The sequence below is a fragment of the Megascapheus bottae genome, chromosome 22, assembly GCF_031878675.1.
Source record: "Megascapheus bottae isolate mThoBot1 chromosome 22, mThoBot2.hap1, whole genome shotgun sequence".
In the NCBI taxonomy this organism is placed as follows: domain Eukaryota; kingdom Metazoa; phylum Chordata; class Mammalia; order Rodentia; family Geomyidae; genus Megascapheus; species Megascapheus bottae.
In genome coordinates this window covers 20,336,770-20,358,495 of record NC_143530.1, presented here as the reverse complement: position 1 = coordinate 20,358,495, position 21,726 = coordinate 20,336,770, and the positions used below count along the sequence as shown (strand labels likewise).

The following is a 21,726-nucleotide window of genomic DNA, read 5'->3' as shown; positions in this document are numbered from 1 at the left end:
ACATCCCAAGGCTCACAGGACTAACATTCCATCAGCTAAGGGAACTTCTGTCCACTCATTTTGAAACCATATACCTATCCCTACCATCGGGGGGCGGGGGGAGTGGAAGAAGTATTAAATTACCAAAAGTTAGGTAATTAGGATCCGTGATCAAGTGGGGGCGGGGGGGGGGGGGGTGAGTGGAAGAAGAGGCAGATCTTTCAGCTGAGCTGCAAGAAGGGATGATTTTCAGTGGCTTCAGAATGTGGCAATAAGCCCAAGAGATACCAAGACTTGCCGATGAAATTGTGGCTCCAAGATAGTTCTAAAATAAGGAGAATAGTCCGAAAAACCAGCACCTATAAAGAATTTTGATGTATGAGCCTCGCTATTATCTGAGCCAGCTGCTTAGCTAAGTGGATGTAGAAGACCACACCAAAGCCAGACAGTGGATTTCTGGTAGTAGAGATTTGATGGACTCGGGAGGATACAAGAATAGGTAGGGAAACTTCTCTAGGCCTCGTGGATATTAGTCAAGTATTCATTCACAAGGGAAGACAGAAGAAACTTCGTTACTTGTTGGAATAACATCAGAGGGGGTCACTTACATGACAGAATTTTAAGATATGGGCAGCAGTCTAATTTCATGATGGACAAGAAAGAAATTTAATCACTTCTATATTCATTACTGAGAAAATATGATACATATATTTGGGTTTATTTTTCAAGTTTAGAAAGGTTTTTTTAAATATATTTTTTATTGTAATTAATAGAAGGGTTACATTATATTCGCCAGATAGAAGGTGCATTACTTCACATATATTGATATCCTTTCTCATGTCTTGGTTCCCATTTCCCTCCCCCCCACCCCCACCCCTCATCTTGTTTTCCCCCCTTCCCTATCCAATTTCAAATAACCAAATACAAATATATCCAATATATCACATAACAAAGTGAGATACTGTAACAATATGAGATAACCAAGGGACAGCAAAAGAGATGAGAGATAACATAGTACATTAAGGACAACAATCACTCATTATATGGCTTTTATTTCTATATCCTAGAGGTCCAGAAACATTCTAACCTTTAAATAAAAGAAAAAATCTTCAGAATTTCCATTTTAAGCTATTTTTTTTTATTCACTCTTGTTAAGAGTGGGGGGTGTTTGGAAGATTTGGGAGGTAGATGAGAGGCAATTTGTCATATCTGTCCAACTGGTGTTCTATATGATCCTGAAACTGGACTTCTCTAATTGTTTTAACTATTCAAACTCTCGGACTGTCAATGATACTTGTGCAAAGATTATTATATTAAACATTGAATTGTGGAAGACGTTTGGATTTATAAAGCTCTTAGATTTCAGACCCTTCATAAGGACTGTAGGTTGTGTACTCAGGCATGAAAACTTTGGCAAAGATAAAATGTGAAAGTAAGACCTGCTTGAGAAGAGCATCTTGTGAGAAGTAAAAGGCCTTCAGTTGTCTTAACTGTATATACAGCTATGTGTTCACAATATAAACATGGATAGTTCTGTGCTTCTCCAACTTAGGTCCCATAGCATATTCGTTAATGAGGCCAGACTTTTTTTTTTTTTGTGGGTCATGGAGCTGGAACTCAGCCTGGGCACTGTTGCTGTGCTGTTCAGTCAAGGCTACCTCCCTACCCCTGGGCCTGGGCGTTGACCCTGAGCTCTTCAGCTCAAAGCTACCTCCCTACCCTTGAGCCTAGTCCCACTTCTGTTTTCTAGGGGTTAATTGGAGATAAGAGTCTCAAGTCCTTTTGTACCAGAGCCAAGTGGCCTGTCTTTCTCACACACATTTACCATATGTGATATGTACTGTGCACAGCATGTGGGCTATGCAGCAATGATGAATTGAAGCTACTGCTGCAGACTCCAGCAACAGACTAAGCTATGTCCAGGAAGCAGATATGTATCGTAGCCTAGATCTGAGTAACTGATACTGCCCTAAATCTGGCCTCAACTTACTTTCTCTCTCTCTCTCTCTCTCTCTCTCTCTCCCTCCCTCCCTCCCTCCCTCTCTCTCTCCCTTTCTTTCTCTCTCCCTTTCTTTTTTTCCTTCCTTCCTTTCTTTTTTTCCTTCCTTCCCTCCTTCCTTCCTTCCTTCCTTCCTTCCTTTCTTTCTTTTCTTTCTCTATCTTTCTTAATTAGGTCATGAGGCTTAAACTCTGGGTTGGGGCACTGTCTCCCAGTTCTTCAGCTCAAGGCTAGCCCTCTATGACTTTGAGCCACATTGCCATTGCCAGTTTTCTGGTGGTTAACTAGAGATAAGTGTCTCCTAGACTTTCGTGCCCAGGCTGGCTTTGAACTGTGTTCCTCAGATGTCAGCTTCCTGACCAGCTAGGATTATAGGCCTGAGCCACAGGCACCTGGCTACCTGGCTTGAATTTTCTTTCTTTGCATTTTGTTTTGTTCATTTTAATCTTTGACTTAAACATTTTAAGAGAGAATTTTTCATAATTTAATTATAAAAATTTCTGGGAAAAATTTGCTTCGCTGCCTCCAACTTTGGTTTTCACTTGGGTCCCTTCAACTTGCACAAAGCCAAAATCTCTAAATGAACAATGTCTTTAGGGAGATAGACTTTGATCTATATATAAACACACATGTGACTTTTTTCATTTTCTTATTATCAAGGTAATATATAGAGGGATTACAGTTATATTCGCCAGTTAGTAGGTGCATTACATCTCACACATTGATACCCCTTCTTATGTTTTTGTCCCCATTTCCTCTCTCCACCTCCTCCCAATCATCTTTTTCCCCCTTCTCTTTCCTATTTCAAATAAACAAATAAACATACATACAATATACCAGCTAACAAAGTCAGATACAGTAACAATATGAGATTAACCAAAAGACAACAAAGGAGAAGAGAAATAACATAGGACATTAAGAACAACAATCACTCAAACTAAAGCTCTTGTTTCCATATCCTAGAGATCCTTATCAAGAAATCTACTAATAACAGATGCTGGAGGGTATGTGGCCAGGAGGGATCACTACTACACTGTTGATGGGAATGTAAACTCATTCAACCACTATGGGAGGCAGTATGGTGATTCCTCAAAAGACACATTGTTATGGGGTCAAGAGGAGGGGATTCCACATCCCTCCAGGTGGGGATTCCACATCCCACCAGAGTCCACCACACAGAGACAGTCTCATATGAAAAGGTGAATTTATTGGGGAAGCAGATGGTGAACTGACCAGCCAGGGGAAATAGATGGTGGTGAACTGACCAGCCAGGGACACAGTGCAGACTTGGGAGCTGACACTGTGACCCCGAGCAGCTCTCATGCTGGGTTTTTAAGGGCAAAACCCATGCAGTCGAACCTGGCCACACAGGTGGCCAATGGGATAGTCACATACACAGAGGGACCATAATCACCTCCGGCCACACTCAGGTAGCCAATAGGGTTACAGCCCAGTGTTTGAATTTACCTATCACCTTTGTTGGAGTTGGCACGCAAATTGGGAAGGTCTCACACAAAGCAGGCCCACCCCCATCCAAGTGGATATCCCACCTCATGGGGGGTGGGGAGAAGGTCAAGGTTGCCCCTCCATAGAAGGGCAAAGGTGGCTGGGCTGTACCATTGTCGACCTTCCACAATGGGGCAGCGAACTCTTAGGTATTCTGGGTGGCGCCAGTCCCTGCTCCCCTTAACACTCCCTGCTCCCCTTAACAACATGTGACTTTTTATAAGCTACCAACTCAATTGTTTTGTGTTTTTCTTTCACAGAAAAAGCAGAGGACAAAAGATCTTTCTCGGGTATTTCATTCTTACAATCCATATGACCACAAGGTAGGAAAAATGTTAGTAGTACATTTTATTGGAGTGCTTGATGATGATTAGTGTTTCCATTAGTGTTTACTTATGATCCCATCTAGATTTACATCTTTCTGACTGTATAGGACAGTCTTCAATATATGGTGAATTTTTTAATATGAAAAGAAGGTAGAGTGTAGAAGAAAAAAAAGGCAAAGCTTGGTAATTTTGAAGTGCAAATACACTTGTATTTCAGCTTATATTTTTCAACATTTGTAATGAAAACAATATTCGTATGCGTGAACTAGAGTAATATTTTCTGCACATTAAAATCTAGTTATAGTTGGCTAGATCTATGGGTATAGCACTTGCCTAGCTCTAAAAAAAAGAAAAGAAAAGAAAAAATCTGAACAACACAAATCTATCTACAAATTAGCACTGGAACCTCAAAACTTTGAGAAGACAACCTTTGGTAAGGTTTCTGTTTGATATCTTAATGTTCAGATATTTTTTTTCTTTTACTTTGTTTTATTTCTTCCCAAATACATGAATGAAAAGCTAGACTTTGTTTGCATTGAGAAAGTAGTTGAAACATTAATTGCCAGACATTCATTCTCCATTGTTCTGTTCGTTATTTTGCTAAATTTATAATCCTTTTTTAAAAAGCAGTGAATAGCATTATTCATAGAATACCCATTGCCAAGAGTTTTGCTGGACAGAAGATGGTCAAAAACTGTGATGGTTCCCATGTTGCTACTCAAATGCTTTATAAAGACCCATAGTGCCTTGGAGCCATGGTAGAGTGGTAGATCCAGAATTCAAACCTCAGTGCTGCCAGGAATAAAAAGAAAATACTCCTCATTCCTATTCTAATCCATACCCTTTACTCTTCCTATTTGAAGAACATCTTGGACATATTTTTCACTTATATGTATTTCATCATGTATTTGTTAAAAAGAAAAAGTAGAAGGACTTCTAAACACACACACACACACACACACACACACACACACACACACACACACGAAGCCATCTTTTTTTTTGCCAGTCCTGGGCTTAAGCTCAGGGCCTGAGCACTGCCCTTGGATTTTTCTCAAGGCTAGAGCTCTACCAATTGAGCCTCAGCACCACTTCTGTTTTTTTCTAAGTATGTGGCACCAAGGAATCGAACCTGGGTCTTTGTGCATGCTAGGCAAGCACTCTACCACTAGGCCAACTCCCAGCCCCACACGAACCATCTTAAAGAAAAATTTTAACACCTTCACATCTCCATGGGGAAATGTATTACAAGATTTCTCAGACTTGTGTAAAACTTCTATTCGTGTTTGTTATGTTCCTATAAATTCAATAATGTGAGGTGACTTCAGCGGCAAACAAAAAAACAACTTGCACAGCTGAAATGCTGCTGTAAACTTAGGTCTTTTTCTCTGAATTTGCAGGTAGCCACATGGTAAGGTCTTTTTTTTTAAATGGTCAAAATGACAAGTTTAAAAAACACTTTATATAGCAACATCAGAATTTTGTAGGAAAAAATTGTGCCAATTGTTCATGGAAGTTTGGAGAATTTAAATTATTTCTAGTGGTATCATAAGTGACTTGACTTCATGTACCAAAAGTTGGTTAAAAAAAAAAGAGGTGTTTTTGTTCCATGTGATCACTCTATAATATACAATCCTAAAAACTACATCATTTCAACTTAATGTTTTTCAAGTTAATCAATCACTTGGCAGAATTACAAGGATTCTGTTTGAAAAAAATTGAGAAAGCCACTGGTGTCTGGCAAGTCAAGGGGAAGGCACAGGCTACTAAATATTATAGCAGCAGAAGGAATGAGATTGGCCTGATTTCTAATGGGAACATGGCACTTTTTTTTTAAGTGAAGCCGTTTAATTAACATAAGTACAACAGTGGCTAAAGTTAACATTTAACAAAAGCTTAGAAAAAGAAAAGGCTATTAGAAATCAAAGGTTTCACCTGGCTTGTCTACATTTTGCCCACTTCTAGCATTTTTTTTAAATTTACAGTTAAGGGAATTTCCATTATTCTTTTATTAGGCCTCTTAATGGAATCTAGCCATTTGCAGCTTCTACGGCTTCCTCTTCATATCCTTTGTGGCATTATATCAAAGTCACCTCAGATTATTTTGGCTTCTCTTGTGAAGACTTCATTCCCCTACAAATTAGTCATTGGGTAATGAAGAACTGAATAAAATGCCTTTTGATCTTTAGTTTAAGATGGATAATAAATTATTGTAAGTAGGTAGACTGCTTGATGAATGAGGTTTGAAGCTCCTGACGTTTGGCTGTGTGGTGCTGCTTAGGTGCTATTTCATTTTGTGTGTGGTGTGAAGGAAAAGGGAACTTTTTGTTCTGGACAGTGCCTGGGCTCTTCATTACCCTTCTCCACCTTTTCCAAGCTTCATCCTTGCAAAGAAACCTTGCTACTTGTAACTTTGTCTCTTGTTGATTGGAATGTTCTGAGATAACTAGAACCACAAATAAACTAATCCTATTTCTGTTTTAAAATGCTGGCTTTTCTCCCATAAATAACAAAATAAGAGGGTGGTGTTTCAAGTTACTTTGTCATTTTCATTATCCAGTTACAGTCAAATTAGATTTCTAAGCAGATAGAGGTTTTCTTATGAAATATTTTCAAGATCTTTTAAAGTCAGCTTTAACATATCATGCTTGATGAGGTTTCTAGAGTTATCTTTAGAGAATTAGGCACCAATATTGTAAATAGAAGCTTACTTAAAATACAATATCATCTGTTGAAGATTTACTTTTTAAAAAAGAGCTCAGAGGGCCAGGTCCTGTTGGCTCATGCTTGTAATCCTAACTACTCAGGAGGCTGAGATTTGATGGTTGAGATTCAAAGCCAGCCCAAGATGACAATTCAGAGACTTATTTCCAGTTAACCAGCAAAATGCCAGATGGCTTAAGTAGTAGAGTACCAGCCTTGAGCAAAAAAGTAATGGAGGATATGAGGCCATGATTGTAAGCCCCAAGACAGGTGTGCCCACATGCATGCGTGTGTGTGTGCACACATACACACACACACACACACACACACACACACCTCAGAGAGATGTGAATAGCGTTCACTAAAGGATGATGGACCATTTGTTAATGATTTTCAAAATAAGAATATGAAGTTGTAGACTTACTCATTTGTACTTTTTTCCTGTACAGTTGAAATTTTTCCATAGGATAAGAAATGTAAGAGTATGATGAAGCCAGGGCTTGCTCCTGAGAGTGACTCTTCTAATACTATTTCTTTTTGTCTCTAGTTAACTTCCTTTAGTGTTAACTTGCCCCTTGTACGTTTATATGCAGGGAAATTCAGCACTTCAGTGGCTTCATTATGCTGAGTAAACTCAGAAACACAACTCCTGTTTATAGATTGGCACCATTTCCTGGGATTTCATCCCAAATTATAGTGGTCACCTAAATGATAGCCTTGTCTAGTAGAAACTGCTAAAACAGTTGTAATTACAAAGGGCAGTTAGAGCTGTTGTGTTCTCAGTGAGTCAGTTATATTTGCTCTTCTTTCCATTCCACACTCTAGATTGTTCTTGCTTGACCCAAACACAGAAAAGTCACCAGGTTAAACAAGCATATTGTTTGAGGGAGACCAGGTGCATTTCTTAATCAGACCCTAAAGCCATTGTTAAGTAGTAAACGGTCAGTTGGTTTTTCTCTTAACTGCTGTTGCAAACAGCAAATAAAGCTCAAAGCAAAATGTGCACCCAGATGAGAGTTGGGAAATACTTTCTTACACTAAGAACTGTTGTTTCAGATTGAATTTCATTTTCAAGTGTCTTTGGTTCTGTGTCCAGAATAAAAGATTTATTCTCATTAATTCATTTTGGTGGTTGAGACAGGGTCTTGCTAGGTTGTTCAAGCTGACTTTAAACTTACCATCGTCCTGCCTCAACCTCCCAAGTGCTGGCATTATAAGTAAATGCCACCATACCTAGCAACCATTCTTATAATTACAAATTATTTATATAAAAAGTTCAATCAAAATATATTCTCATATAGATTCCCTAATAAAAGAGAACATAGCTAAGGTAATCCAAAATAGCAGGTCATCTGGCTATACTTTATGCATTTCTCCTCTGTTATTTTAATAAATATACCTTGTGGTTTCTGAAAATACACCTAGCTAAGTACCAGGAAAGGTTACAAGGCCAGAGACTTGTGGGCCATGTGTTCAACTTAGAATTAGCTTTTTTCTTTTTCTCCTTCTGGAGAAATCACAGGTAAGTTAAAGCAGGCTATAATTAGAACACCTTTTATTAAAATCATGCAAATTGATATGTACTGTGTGTCCTTGGACTGAAGAAAACCTTACACATAAAGTATGTCATCTTTTTATGTCTTTTTTTGTTAGGATTTTATCAGAATTTATGCGTTCAGGGGGAAATGTGGGTTTATTAGCTAAACCCAGATGTTAATAATCTACTAATATAAAAAGTTACTATAAAATATGAAAATGAAAAAAATTAAAATGTTTGGGGAAAAAATTTGAAAGTTTTTATTTTATAACCACAGAATTTTTTTTAACATTATCAAGTTAACTCCCCAAACTCAGTTCATCTCAGTGAATTAATATCTTCTCTATTAAGAGAGAGTATTAAGCCAAGCCCAAGTACCTTATGCCTATCATCCTAGTTATTCAGGAAGCTGAGATATGAGGATCCAGGTCTGAAGCCAGCCCAGATAGCAGAAAAGTCTTTAAGGCTTTTATTTCCTATTAGCCAGCAAAAATCTGAAAGTGGGGGTGTTGCTTATATGGTAAAATACCAGTTTTCTCTCCCTCTCCCTCTCTGTCTCTCTCTCTCTGTCTCTCTCTGTCTCTCTCTCTCTCTCTCTCTCACACACACACACACACACACACACACACACACACACCAAGTATTTAACAGGTGTAACTACTATAATGCTTCACATACTTTGTGCAGGAGCCTGTTTTTTGCTTTGTTTTGTTTTTGGTCATTGGGTTTAATTCAGGGCCTGAGTACTGTCCTTGAGCTTTGGCTGAAAGCTTGAACTCTACCGAATCACATTAAGCCACAACTCTACTTCCAGTTTTTAAGTGGTTAACTGGAAATGAGTCTTGCAAACTTTCATGTTTGGGCTGGCTTTCAACTGTGATCCTCAGATCTCAGCCTTCTGAATAGCTAAGATTATAGGCATGAGCCACCAGTGCTCAGATTTATTTTCTTTTAGTAGCATGTTGGTTTTTCCTTCATATAGAAATGTAAATCTATAATATACCAGATACCAAAGTCAAATACAGCAACAACAGGGAATAAGCCATAAGGGAGAAAAAAACCCAAAAGGGTAAAGAAATAACTTCACAGAGTACATTAAAAACAATAACCACAAAGATAAATCTCTTGTTTCTTGGTGCATTGTATATAAATTTTTTTTATTTGAATTAGCGAAGGGAAGGAAAGGGGAAAAACAAGATGATGGGACAAAAGAGGAAGGGTGAACCAATGTAATAGTGAAATTCACAGACAATATGTTGGAAATGAACTTTACAACTTGGGAGGGGTGGAGGGGATAGAAAGTGTGAGAAAAACATGGGCAGGGATAACAATGTTCAAGAAGTAATGTACTCAACACCTTATGAATGTAACTATAACCCCTCTATACATCACCCTGACAATAAAATTAATTTTTAAAAAAAGAAATGTAAATCTTTGCACATGATTGAGAAGACTCATTGTTGGTGAAGATAACTGTTCTTTTTCATTTCATAGCTGTTACTTTAATAACTTTCTACATATATAGATGTATATCTGAGCTATAAACAAATTCTTTTGTGTCACAAAACTGTATATGTAAATGTACTTGATAAGTTCTCCTTGAAAAAAAACAAACATTACTGCCTTACCCAATTAGCAGTCTTAGTTAGACTGATCTGAAAAATCCAAAATACAGCTCTGAATTTGTGTGGGCCCTGACTGTTCAAGTGATTGTTTCATTCTCCCTACCCCACATCCACCAACAGTCCATTCTTTTGTTTAAGTCCATTCTAACAAATGTAGACAGATGCCTGATTGTCCCAACAATTAGGAAGAGGTCCCTTCTTGTGTTCTTTTACTGGAATTCAATCAGGAGAAACAGAGAAGCCACATTCTGAGAGGTCGAATTGGGAGTCTTTGCTAGAAAGCCAGAGACTGCAGGTAGACTCCTGTCTCAAAGACCAGAAAGTAGCTTGCAACAAAGCTTTAAAAGGCAAAACCTACATGTTCGGGGTGGGGACCGAAGCCCAAGAAAAGCAAACCATTTAAGGGAACCATCAGAGTGAACAAAGCAAACCATCTAAGGGAAAACTCAGGGGTGAGCAAAAGCAAAACATCCAGAGGAATAATCAGGGGCAAGCATTCTCTATAAGAAAATTTCCAGGGGCTGAATAACATATCTCTGCCTAGTCAAAGAATGGCCTATCTCACCTGCAGGCTTTTCTGAGTTGAGTGAAAATCCCTCTTCCCCCCACCCCACATTGAGACACCAAGACAGCAGTGAAATGGATGACTTGGTTACTCAACTATTACTGTAGATAGTGGTTGGATAAAAAATAGTGGAAATGTTGGGCACCAGTAGCTCATGCCTATAATACTGCCTATTCAGGAAGCTGGTAACTGAGAATCACCATTCAAAGCCTAGCAGACAAATCTTAGATTCTTATTGCCAATTAACTAGCAAAAAGTATAAAGTGGACATGTGGCACAAGTGGTAGAGTGCCAGCCCTGAGTGAAAAAACTAAGGCAGAGTTCCAGGCACCAAGTTAACTTTTGTGCACGTATATATGTGTATGTGTATGTATTAGAGTATATATATATTAAAAGAATAGTTAACTTTGTGGATAGTTAGTAAAGACAGTAAATGTATGTGAACATAAAAGATGAGAAAAGAAGAAAGTAGAACTGTGGCTCAAGGGATTGGGCGGTAGCTGAAGAGCTCAGGGACAGCACCCATGCCCATAACCGACAAAAAAAAATGATAAAAGTGAGACCAGTATTGCTTAGATTATTTATTTAATATTATAAAATATTACTCTTTGGGAATTACTGCATTTGTATTGAAAGTGTTTGGTAATTCAGGGAAGCTCAAGTACCTGGAAAATAAGAACCTCATTCAAAATGTTCATGAAGTAGTGATAGTGTGTCAAGGCCCTGGATTTGATCCCCAGCAAAAGAGAAAAGGAGTCAAGGAAGGAAGATAGAAAAAAAGGAAGGTTCTAGTCATCTTGACTTCAACAGTTATAATGTATTAGTACAATTGTGGGGCAGGCAGGGCTTGTGTGTGTGTGTGTGTGTGTGTGTGTGTGTGTGTGTGTGTGTGTGTGTGTGTGTGTTAGTCCTAGGCCTTGGACTCAGAGCTAGGTGCTTGAAGCTAGAACTCTGCAAACTCTGAGTCACAGCTCCACTCTTGGCTTTTGGATGGTCTATTTGACAAGAATCTCATGACATTCCTTGCCTAGACTGACATCAACCTATGAGCCTTAGATCTCAGCCTCCTGAACAGCTAGGATTACAGGTATTAGCCACTGGTTCAACAGTTTTGTCTGTCATCTCTCCGCAGCATTGTTTCATCAATACTGTTTCTCCATAAATCATATATCTAGTGATAAAAGCGACCAGCCTTTAATATTTGAAGACTAAGACCCGTTGGCTCAATCTGAAGGCAGTCCTAGTACAGTTAAGCACGGCTGCCCCCTGCACTTTGAGTACAGAAAAATAGCAGTAGAGCACTATGAGCAGTTCTTCTGAGAGAGAGATGGGAGCTGGGATTCCTGCCTGCTGGCCCTGTTGAGCTCTGAGCGATCTGCTGTCTGGAAATAGCAAATCCCATTTTTAATGGATCAGACACTATGAGAGCCAAATTTTTATGGCACATGTAGATAAAGAAACAAGTTCTTGATTTGGCATGTTTATACCGTTCTTAAAACAGTTCTCTGCAGCAGATCGCCCAAAGCCGTTTGTACATTTCACTCCGTTTTCTGTCTTTGGCAAAGAGTTGTGGGTTTTTTTTCTTACATTATTCTAAGAATGTCACTAAATATCAGAAACAATTGAGTAAATGTCTAATTAATTGAACTTCCTTGTTACTCTACTGACACATGACCTCACACAATATCCAGGCTCAGGTGTAGCCTTGGACTATAAGGAAGTGAATACTTAATACTTCATGAGCTCTACTCTAAAGTCAAACAAGTGATCTAGCCTGGAATTAAAGGACTCACTGAAATGCTCCTTGTGTATTTTCATGTATTGAAGTATCTTCCTTCTCAGGATTCTGTATTGTTCCCTTAGGTGTAGTCCTAGCTCATCTGTTTCATGCTTCCACACAGAATATCTCTCACCCTTCCTTCTTTATCTATTCCAGCTAATCCAAAAGTGTGTCTTTGTTTTTAAACTTTCTCAGCTCATAATTTAAGTAGCAGTCATATTTCCTTGAGCCCATTTGATACCAAACCTGTGTATGTTCCTTTCCTTTTAATGGCATATTGTTCTCCAAATTAAGCATTATAGTTTACCAGGGGGTTTGATTTATTTTGTCAGTGCATGGGTGGGAGGCGTGAACCTATATATACATGGCAGAGAGTTTGATGCAGTAGATGCCAGAATTTTGTCCTACCCATTACCCTAAAAATTGACAAAAAATGAAATCAGAAAATATCTTTTTGATGTTCATTATTATTATAATAAAACAATCATTTAGAACTCCATGTAGCTGGCACTATTCTCAGACTGATCTGAACACACAGAACACTCGAGTCTTCTTCCATCTCTATAAAGTGAGAAATCTTGTCATTCCATTTACATATGAGAAAGCTGAGATACAGAGTGGCTAAGTAATGGCGCAGTCTTATACAGCCAGATTTTCAGAGAAACTTCACCCTGAAATCTATGCTTATCACCTCTTTTGCATCAACATGAAAATCCACAATGGCAAATGCTCTCACAAGAGGGTTGGCCAACACATCTTAAACTCAAGGGTTAAGTTTGCCTTCCTACCTTCTCTGTCCCCAATCCCAGAGCCAAACCTAAATAGATATGAGAAGAATACAGACCAACAGTGGACAGAGTAGACAGGTCCTCTGCCCTGATTAGTCCAGCATCAGCTACAGGCAAGGGAAACAAGGTTGAAGCTGGGCCTTCAAGACTAGCAGATGGCGCTTGGCCACTGCTTGATACCCAGCTTACATTCGAACCCTGTCCAACTTGCTCTCCTTCCTGCCTCTTTCTCTGCAAAGAGAGTGGGTTAGGTTGGCAGCATATTATATTATCCCAGCCAAAGGATTGCATTCTCTAGAGCCCAGGCTGCTGGGGATGGCTATAGCCAGAGAAACAGGCTCAGCCAGAGCTCAGAGAGTGGATGGGAAGGAAAGCTGAAAAGAGAATTGCCTGGAATGTCTGGTGGTGGAGCTAGGAGGCTGACAGCAAGACAGGTCGAGACAGGGAAGAGTGCCCTGTTCTGTTGCTCAGAACCCCCACTGAGTTGATTGCCATAATACATCAGTGCAGATCCTGAGCTGCACAAAACAACTTTCAGATTTATACTTACAAATAATAGGAAGCCAAAAATATTTCTGTGGTCCAGTAATTTATTCCCTCATGGGTTTTTATACAGAATTAAGAAGACATTATTACAGTTGATATTTGGGATTTGGTTTATTTGTTTATTTGTTTGTTTTAATTATACACTAACACTCTTCCCTCCACACTGTGAAACTGGAGAGTTAAGGGCATGGGGAAGAAAGTAAGCAAACTTTGTTGATTCCTTTTATGGACAACTCCAGGAATATCAGTAATAGGGGAAATGCAAAGTTCATGATTAAATTCTTTGTAAAACATTTGTAGGAAATTATTGATTTTTAGAAACTAGTCAGAAGATCTGTATTACTATGGCAGTTCCTTTATTTTCAAATTTATCAAGCCCCAAAGTGTCTCCATTTCTGCTTTTATTAGTCATTTGCTGCCTTTATGAAAACGTTTACTAAGGGAGGTAGACAGACAGACAGACAGTCAGACAGACAGACAGACAGACCAGCACAAGGGCAAAGAAGAGCTCCCCAGACCTAGAGCCAGAGTATGCCATCATTCCCTGACCTGCTCAGTTCAGCTGCTCTAGTACCAGCACTGTTCTCCGCCATCCCTCCTGACACCCAGTTAACCTGTTGTCACCATTACCTTCTCTTTCTTGACAGGGTTAAGAGCTTGACACATACCCACCAATCAACAGCTTTTCCTATGCCTACCCCACTGAGTGCTCTGGGCTTACCATTTTTCTCATCCACATTCTGATAGCAGACATGGAGAGCACACCAGGCACTTGCCATGTAAGACCACTTTCATGCAGTTAGCAAATGAAAATGCAAGATACTTTTTCAGATAAGAAGTATTCTTGGCTTGGCATGGTGACTCACGCCTGTACTCCTAGCTAGTCAAGAGGCTGAGATCTGAGGATCAAGGTTCAAAGCCAGTTCAGGCACTATAGACTCCAAGACTCTTATGTCCAGTTAACCACTAGAAAACTGGAAGTGGCACTGTGACTCAAAGGGTAGATAGCCTTGAGCTGAAAAGCTCAGTGACAGCACCCAGGACCCAGAGTCCAAGCCCCAGGACCGACCGTCCAAAAATAGTATTTTTAGTATATTGAATGTTTGCACTAATACATGAGACATACTATGCTGAAACTTTTTTGTTGTTTATCTGAAATTGGTACTTATCTGTATAGCTATTTTTGTGTGAAAACCCTAGGTCTCTGTGTATTACACATTTCATTTGGTCAGTTAGGACCAAGTGATAGAAAAGAAAGTAATACATGCAGCAGAATGGGTTAAAATGATTTTCAAACCTTCCTATTATTTCATTTCCTGCCTAATAGAATGCCCTCCTGTTCCTACCATAAGGATAACAACATCCCAAGGCCAACACCTGTATCAGCTAGCCCTCTGCAAGCACTGATTTATTTAAGAAAACAACTTGCTTACTTGACTGTAGTTCTCTCAAACCTCATGAATTTTAACCTAGGAAACAGTTTTCGGGAAGTTGTTTGGGAAGCATTAAGAGAAATTGTGGGGTTTTTTTTCCATGTACAGTCAGATTTTTATATTCCTGCTTTTTTTGTGTGTCCTCGTTCTGGGGCTTGGACTCAAGGCCTTGGCACTGTGTCTGGGCTCTTTTATTCAAGGCTAGCACTTGACCACTTGAGCCACAGCACCATTTCTAGCTTTTTCTGTTCATGTGGTACTGAGGAATCGAACCCAGGGCTTCATGGATGCTGGGCAAGCACTTTACCACTAAGCCACATTCCCAGCCCCCTATATTTATTTTAATAATGTATTTTATTGACATACAGGAATAGTACAAAGGAGATTCATTGTGATAATTCCAGAGAGGGGTACACTACACTTTGAACAAATTCACCCTCTATATTAAATTCTTTTAACATCTCATCCTCCCTCCTTTTTCACGCAGTATTTGATGGATTTCATCATACCACCTTCATATATATATATATATATATATACCTATGTGTCTATGTATGAATATAGACATTGTCCTCCTTACTCTCAGTACCCTCTCCCATCTCCAGCTGATTTCCCCCTAGACAGTCCTTCTTTTAAAAAAGTATCATAGTTTTCAGGACTTTTAATCCTCCCTTTCCAATATTACATTTGTTTTTCGGCTGTATATTTTATCATAAAATATAATTAATGGCTTCTTTATAGCTGAAGGTATTTTTATTGAAATGTATTAAGAAACATTAGTTGTATTGATAGTAAAAACATCCACTAGAGAAATGAGGAAACTATTATTAGTTGATTTTTCTGTTTGTTTTTTCCCCCCATTTTTTCTTCCCTCTGCTACTCAGGTTTTAAGGCTCTCTGTGATTGGTGGAGTGTGGCTGATACTATGGGGGAAGGGACTCTCTGGCCTGCTCTTTGTCTTTTCAGCACATGTTTATTAACAGTGACAGAAAGAAAGGCCCATCTGTAGGCTGCACTACATTACCAGCCTTCAGTACAGATTCCGAGTCGCACAGAACAATTTCCAGAATTCTGTCTACAAAGAATAATGAACCTAAAGTATTTCCATCCTCCAATCACTCAGTCTTTCCAGGGTTTTGTTTTTCTTTCCCTTTTTTTATTTTTCTTGCTTGTTTGCTTTCCTTCTTTTTTGCGGGATCAAGAAGACACAATTTTTATGGTACTTACTAAATATACACATTAATTGTCACCTTTTGGACTTGGAAAGCTAGAGTTTTAACAAGTTAACTAACTTGTTCTAATTATTGTTCATCTTTTCAGTTATTTAATATTCTGCCTTTAGGTACCGAAAGGTATTTTAATTGAGGTATTTTAAAGACTCTAATCTTTTGGATTTAACTATGAAGGTAGACACGGGGTTAGAAAGGAAAGCCTCCCATTTTTACTCATTTGAGAGTATAATAATAGAGCTATCATGCATAAAGCAATTTCTATTTCAATTTAGGGTTGGGGTGCCATTTTAAAGCTATTTGTTATTATTATTTATTTTTATTTCTCACCAACACTTTTTATAACTTAATTTAAAATAAAATTTTAATAAAATTTTTGGTGTTGATACTATGTTTATGATTTGTTTTCCTCTCATTCTCTTCCCCATCTTCCTTAGCTTGCTGATGATTGACGAATCTCTCCAAGCATATTTTCTGTTGATTTCAACCTTTCCCTCCCTATAGACGGCTTAGCTTCCCCTATCCCTAATGCATATTTGTATTTAATATCCTACCTATTTTTTGCATTCTCCCACAGTCTTTAAATGTCCAACCTCTTTATCCTCCATTGTATTCCTCCTTCAGGGTGTAATTCATGGGCCCTTCAACATGGTTAATTACTTATAACCCTTCCATGGAGTCAGTAATGAATGTATATGTCCTTTCTCTCTAGGGAGAGCCTTGAACTATAGACTCAGAAAGCTGTTAGAGTTCACGTAATTCCCACCTCTGTAGTACAGTTAGGGAAAGGAGTCCTGATCCTGTTCAATTCCTATTCATCCTTCAAAACCTGACTTACTCTCCCTTCTGTCCATGTTTTTGTTTGTTTGTTTTTTTCTGTTGTTATTTTTTTTCCTGATACAAAAGATTGTTCCCTCCCACTGTGACTTATATATGCTTCTGTTATTGACTTACCCTGCTCTTAGTCAACAAACAACTTACTTTATTAGAAAATAAGATACAATAAAATGCTTCTCACCCAATGGGGCAGCAGGGTGTGATAAGAACAAAAATTGCAATGAAAATACCTGATTTTTTTCATACATTTGTTGACATCATGATTCCCCTGAATATGGGCATTGGGGGAATGTCTTGTGGACAGAGATTGTAGCTTCCTCTTCCTGCCTTCCTGTCAGAGAGAAACCTTGAATTATGAAGTACAGTTTAGTCTGTTGATATGTGAAGTGTACTTGTTAGTTTCTTGAATTTGTGTATCATAACTACACAGGGCATTTACTCCTCATCTCCAGCAGATTCAGGACTGAAACCCAGGCTTTTAATGTTCATTGGGCTCTGTGTATGCAAGTGCATAATGGGTTGTTGGGCTGTCACAGTACTGAACACTCCATCTGTGAGAAAATGTACTAAGACTGTCTTTTACTTTTTACTGTAATATAGTTTTGTTTGCCTGTTCCTAGAGTTATTTTATCCATATATGCATGCATAATCTTCAGAATCCAATAGGAAAATATTATATATTCCTCATATTGCTTCATTCCTTTTATGAAAAACACCTTGATGTTGCAGACTGGCTGTTTACCAAATTTCTTTGACTAGACGTTTATTAATCTTTGGTCTATGCCCTTTTGATCCTACAAAACAATCTGTAGTTGTTTAAGGCATGAATTAACTATTAACTGTAATAATGTTCTGGAAGTAGGTATTCGTAATATACTTGTTTTCATTTCCTAGGGTCCATTTTGATAAATATTCTTTTGTATGATCAAGTATACATTAGCATTGTGCCTTTCTGTGCCTTTCTGTTCCTTTCTGTGTGTAGAGATCTAGATAATGTATTATTTCCAAGTATTTTAGATCTAGCTACCACATATGAGAGAACTTAACATGTTTGTACTAGGTCCATCCATTTCCTTGAAAATAACCTATTGTTTTTTCTAAGGGCTGTGTAAAATTCCATTGTGCATAGGTACCACATCTTTTGCATCCGCTCATTTATTGTAGGGCATCTGGACTGTTTCCACAATATTGCTGTTGTGAAAAGTGTAGCAGTGAACATGGATGTGCAAGTGTCTCTGTGGTACCTGCCTTCTGTTGTTCTGGGTAAATGCCCAAGAGTGGTATAGCTGGCATGTAGGGAAGATTTATGTTTAGTTTTTTTGAGGTACTTTGAGACTGCTGTCTAGAGTTCGTTGTACTATTTTACATTCCCACCAGCAGTGCAGCAGGGTTCCTTTTTCCCCACATCCCCTCCAACATTTGTTGTTGTTTGAATTCATAATGTTGGCCACTCTAACTGGAATGTGATAGAATCTCAGAATTGTTTTCATTTGCATTTTCTTTAAGGCCAGAGATGTTGAACATTTCTTGATGTGTTTCTTTGCCATTCTTCTTTTCTTCTGGGAAGTCTCTCTTTAGCTCCTTTGTCCATTTCATGATTGATGTATTAGCTTTGGGAAGGGTTAGTTCTTGACTCTTTAGATATGTACTTTAAACCACAGTAGATATTCCCAGATACTCATTCAACAAAATGTTTTCGGACACATTCCTATTGTGCTATGTCAACTAACTTTTTAAACTCTTTTCTTATGGAGTTAAAAGTTATCTTTAGTTTTCATTTGTATTTCTCTTATGATTATTCTCCCAAATTTTAGAAATAGCCACAAAATAGAATCATTTGATATTTTTGCCTTTTTCGTTAGTGTATATTAAGTATACAAAGGAATGTTGTTGTGGTATTACCATTCATGCATAAAACATATTATGATCAAGCTTATTCTTGTTTTTTGTTTTAGGTAACCACTTCCACATTTATAATTTTTGGCTCCTCTAGATGCCAGCTGTGTGATGTTAGGAAAATATTATGTTTTCTTCCTTTTTTTCATATATTTTATATTATAATTACTAGAGGGGTTATAGTTATATTTGCCAAATATAACTATATACAATATATCAGATTACAAGATAAGATACTGTAACAATATGTAACAATAACCAGGGGACAACCAAAGAAATGAGAAATAACGTAGTACATTAAGAACAACAATCACACATCATGTAGCTCTTGTTTCCATATCCTGGAGGTCCTTTCATTTATTTAGCCTCATCCTATATGGCCTTTTGTATCTAGGTTTTGAGCTATTGTAATTCTGTGCTAGGAGAGTCCACGGTTTGCACCAATTATTACAAATGAGGGAAATCATTGAGCCTATGTTACTTTGGGTCTGGCTTCATTTAATATGATTTTTTCCAAGTCTTTCCATTACTTCAGTGTCCTCCTCTATACAGTAATGCTGTATTTCAGACTTAAGCATGATCAATTTCAGAACTCATCCTAGAAAAAAGAAAAATGGTACATCTCAAACCCAGAGAAACTAAAATTTAGAGGGAAAATATATGTCTTAGTGAAATTTGCCTATTTATAGGGCTGTTTTTTTTAAAGGATGAAACAACACCCAGAATAGCTCCTTTCCCATAGTAATTGCTCAATAACTGATGGCTATTTTCAGTGAAATTACAGTTACTGCCAGCTCTACCACTGGTCTTCATCACGCAGCACATTTTCCATAAATAATTAATATTGTTATTATTAATGTAAAATTGTAGTTTAAGGAGCAAAAGTTGCTGTTTTGTCTATTTATTGCATTGTTTTCCTTACACCTAACTCAGTTCTTGGTAAACATTTGTTGACTGTAGGAATTAACCTATAGGCCTGAGCCACCAGCACCTATCTATATCTCTCCTTTTCTATCCTCTATACACCAGAAATTCTAGACCTTCCCATAAAGTGTGTGATCTTACTTAGACTTGTGGACACAGATTTAAACATATGAAATCCTTTGCTTAGAAACACCCAAAACCAGGGCCAGGAGTTTGACCTAGTGACAGAGTGCTTGCCTGCCATGCAGGACACTCTGGGTTCTATTCCTCAGTACCACATACACTGAAAAAAGCTGGAAGTGGTGCTGTGGCTCAAGTGGTAGAGTGCTGGCCTTGAGGAAAGCCCCAAAATATTGCTCAGGCCCTGAGTTCAAGCAAGTCCCAGGACTGGCCAAAAAAAAAACCCAAACCTTCCATTCAAAGGGTACCTCAAATATTGTTGTTATAAAATTTTTTCAGGTAGGGCCGGGAGTTTGGCCTAGTGGTTAAAGTGCTTGCCTAGCATGTGCGAAGACCCAGGTTCGATTCCTTGGTACCACATACATACAAAAAAAAAAGCTGGAAGTGGTGCTGAGGCTCAAGTGGTAGAGCTCTAACCTTGAGAAAGACCAAGGACAGTGCTCAGGCCCTGAGCTCAAGCCCAGGACTGGCAAAAAAAAAAAAAAAAAAAAAAAAATTTTCAGGGACAATTACCACATTTTACATAATGTGAATGGGTCTTACTAAGAATTTTTCAGGATTTGTGTAAATACCATGTTTAGGGATTGACATTTTTTAAAATGTGTCATACATATACTACTTTTATATCTAATACGGTCTTGCACTACTGGTAGGCAGCATATTCACTACAGAAAAGAAAATTTAATTCTTTTATTTTAAGTACTATATAATATTCTTACCTGAACTAGAACTTGTGTGAGTCCTTGGCTCTACTAGTGAGAACTGAAATGACACCTTTGTTATTAAATAAAATTTACTTACTTGGGCCGGGAGTTTGGCCTTGTGGTTAAAGTGCTTGCCTAGCATGCATGAAGACCCGGGTTCGATTCCTTGGTACCACATACATAGAAAAAAGCCGGAAGTGGTGCTGAGGCTCAAGTGGTAGAGCTCTAGCCTTGAGAAAGTCCAAGGACAGTGCTCAGGCCCTGAGCTCAAGCCCAGGACTGGCAAAAAAAAAAAAATACTTACTATGCTCTTCGTTTTGAATTTTAAAATTTGTTGTAGATTGCCTGCCTCTGTGAACTTTGCTTTATTAAGCTGATAACAAATATTTTAATATTTCCATGTGCAATAAGCGTCTCTGTTTCAAGTCTTTAGGAAAAATCAATTAGCAATAGAGGTTTGAATTCCACATCTTACACTTGCTAAGCAGGTGTTTTTCCCTATAAACTATACACCTCACTTTTTTGCTTATTGATTTTCAGGTAAGGTCTTGTGAGTTTTTGCGTAGGCCAGCCTGGATGTAGGCCATCTTATTTACACCTCTAGTATAACTGGGTGTACACCCAGCTTATTGATTAAGATAGAAAGAAGTCTTCCTAATTCTTTTGCCCAGGCTAACCTGGAAATGTCACTATCATGTCATTAAAGTTCTATCAGGCTGTCACCAAATTATTGCCTCCCTCAGATTGGCAGTTGCTAACACTTGGGGTCTGTCAGGGCCACCTATGACTGTCTAAATGCTGACGGGACATTTCCTTTTTGTACTGCACAAGTTTAAATGCTCATTAGTTATAGCATGCAATCATACTCATTCTCAAATAAAGACAAATGGTTTTTGATTCATGGATGAAAAGTACTTTTCAAGTTGTGCATTCATAATAATAAAACTTGAATATGTGATAGACTTGTACTTATAATGTCCCTCAAGGATTGTAAAACACTCAAGTCTATATATTGCATATCCAAGTGATAGATGAATGTCAATACATATGTGTTAATATGTTGATTGCTAGAGGGTCTCTTCCCATCCCTCCTCTCCACCTAGGTCTATAAACCAACCACAAATCATCCTGGATGCTCCCTCCCAACCCCATACCATATTTTTTTAACA

The 21,726-nt window shown here is 38.2% G+C and overlaps 1 protein-coding gene across 2 annotated transcripts in view; it reads left to right on the top strand.

Annotated features, from left to right (window-relative positions):
• Cdkal1 (CDKAL1 threonylcarbamoyladenosine tRNA methylthiotransferase) overlaps positions 1 to 21,726 on the top strand; it is a 519,085-nt gene that overhangs the window by 401,704 nt on the left and 95,655 nt on the right. For both annotated transcript variants that reach the window (XM_090356314.1, XM_090356316.1), the window contains exon 13: positions 3,745 to 3,807. In XM_090356314.1, the coding sequence (XP_090212440.1) occupies positions 3,745 to 3,807 (63 nt within the window). The remainder of the gene's footprint in view (positions 1 to 3,744; positions 3,808 to 21,726) is intronic.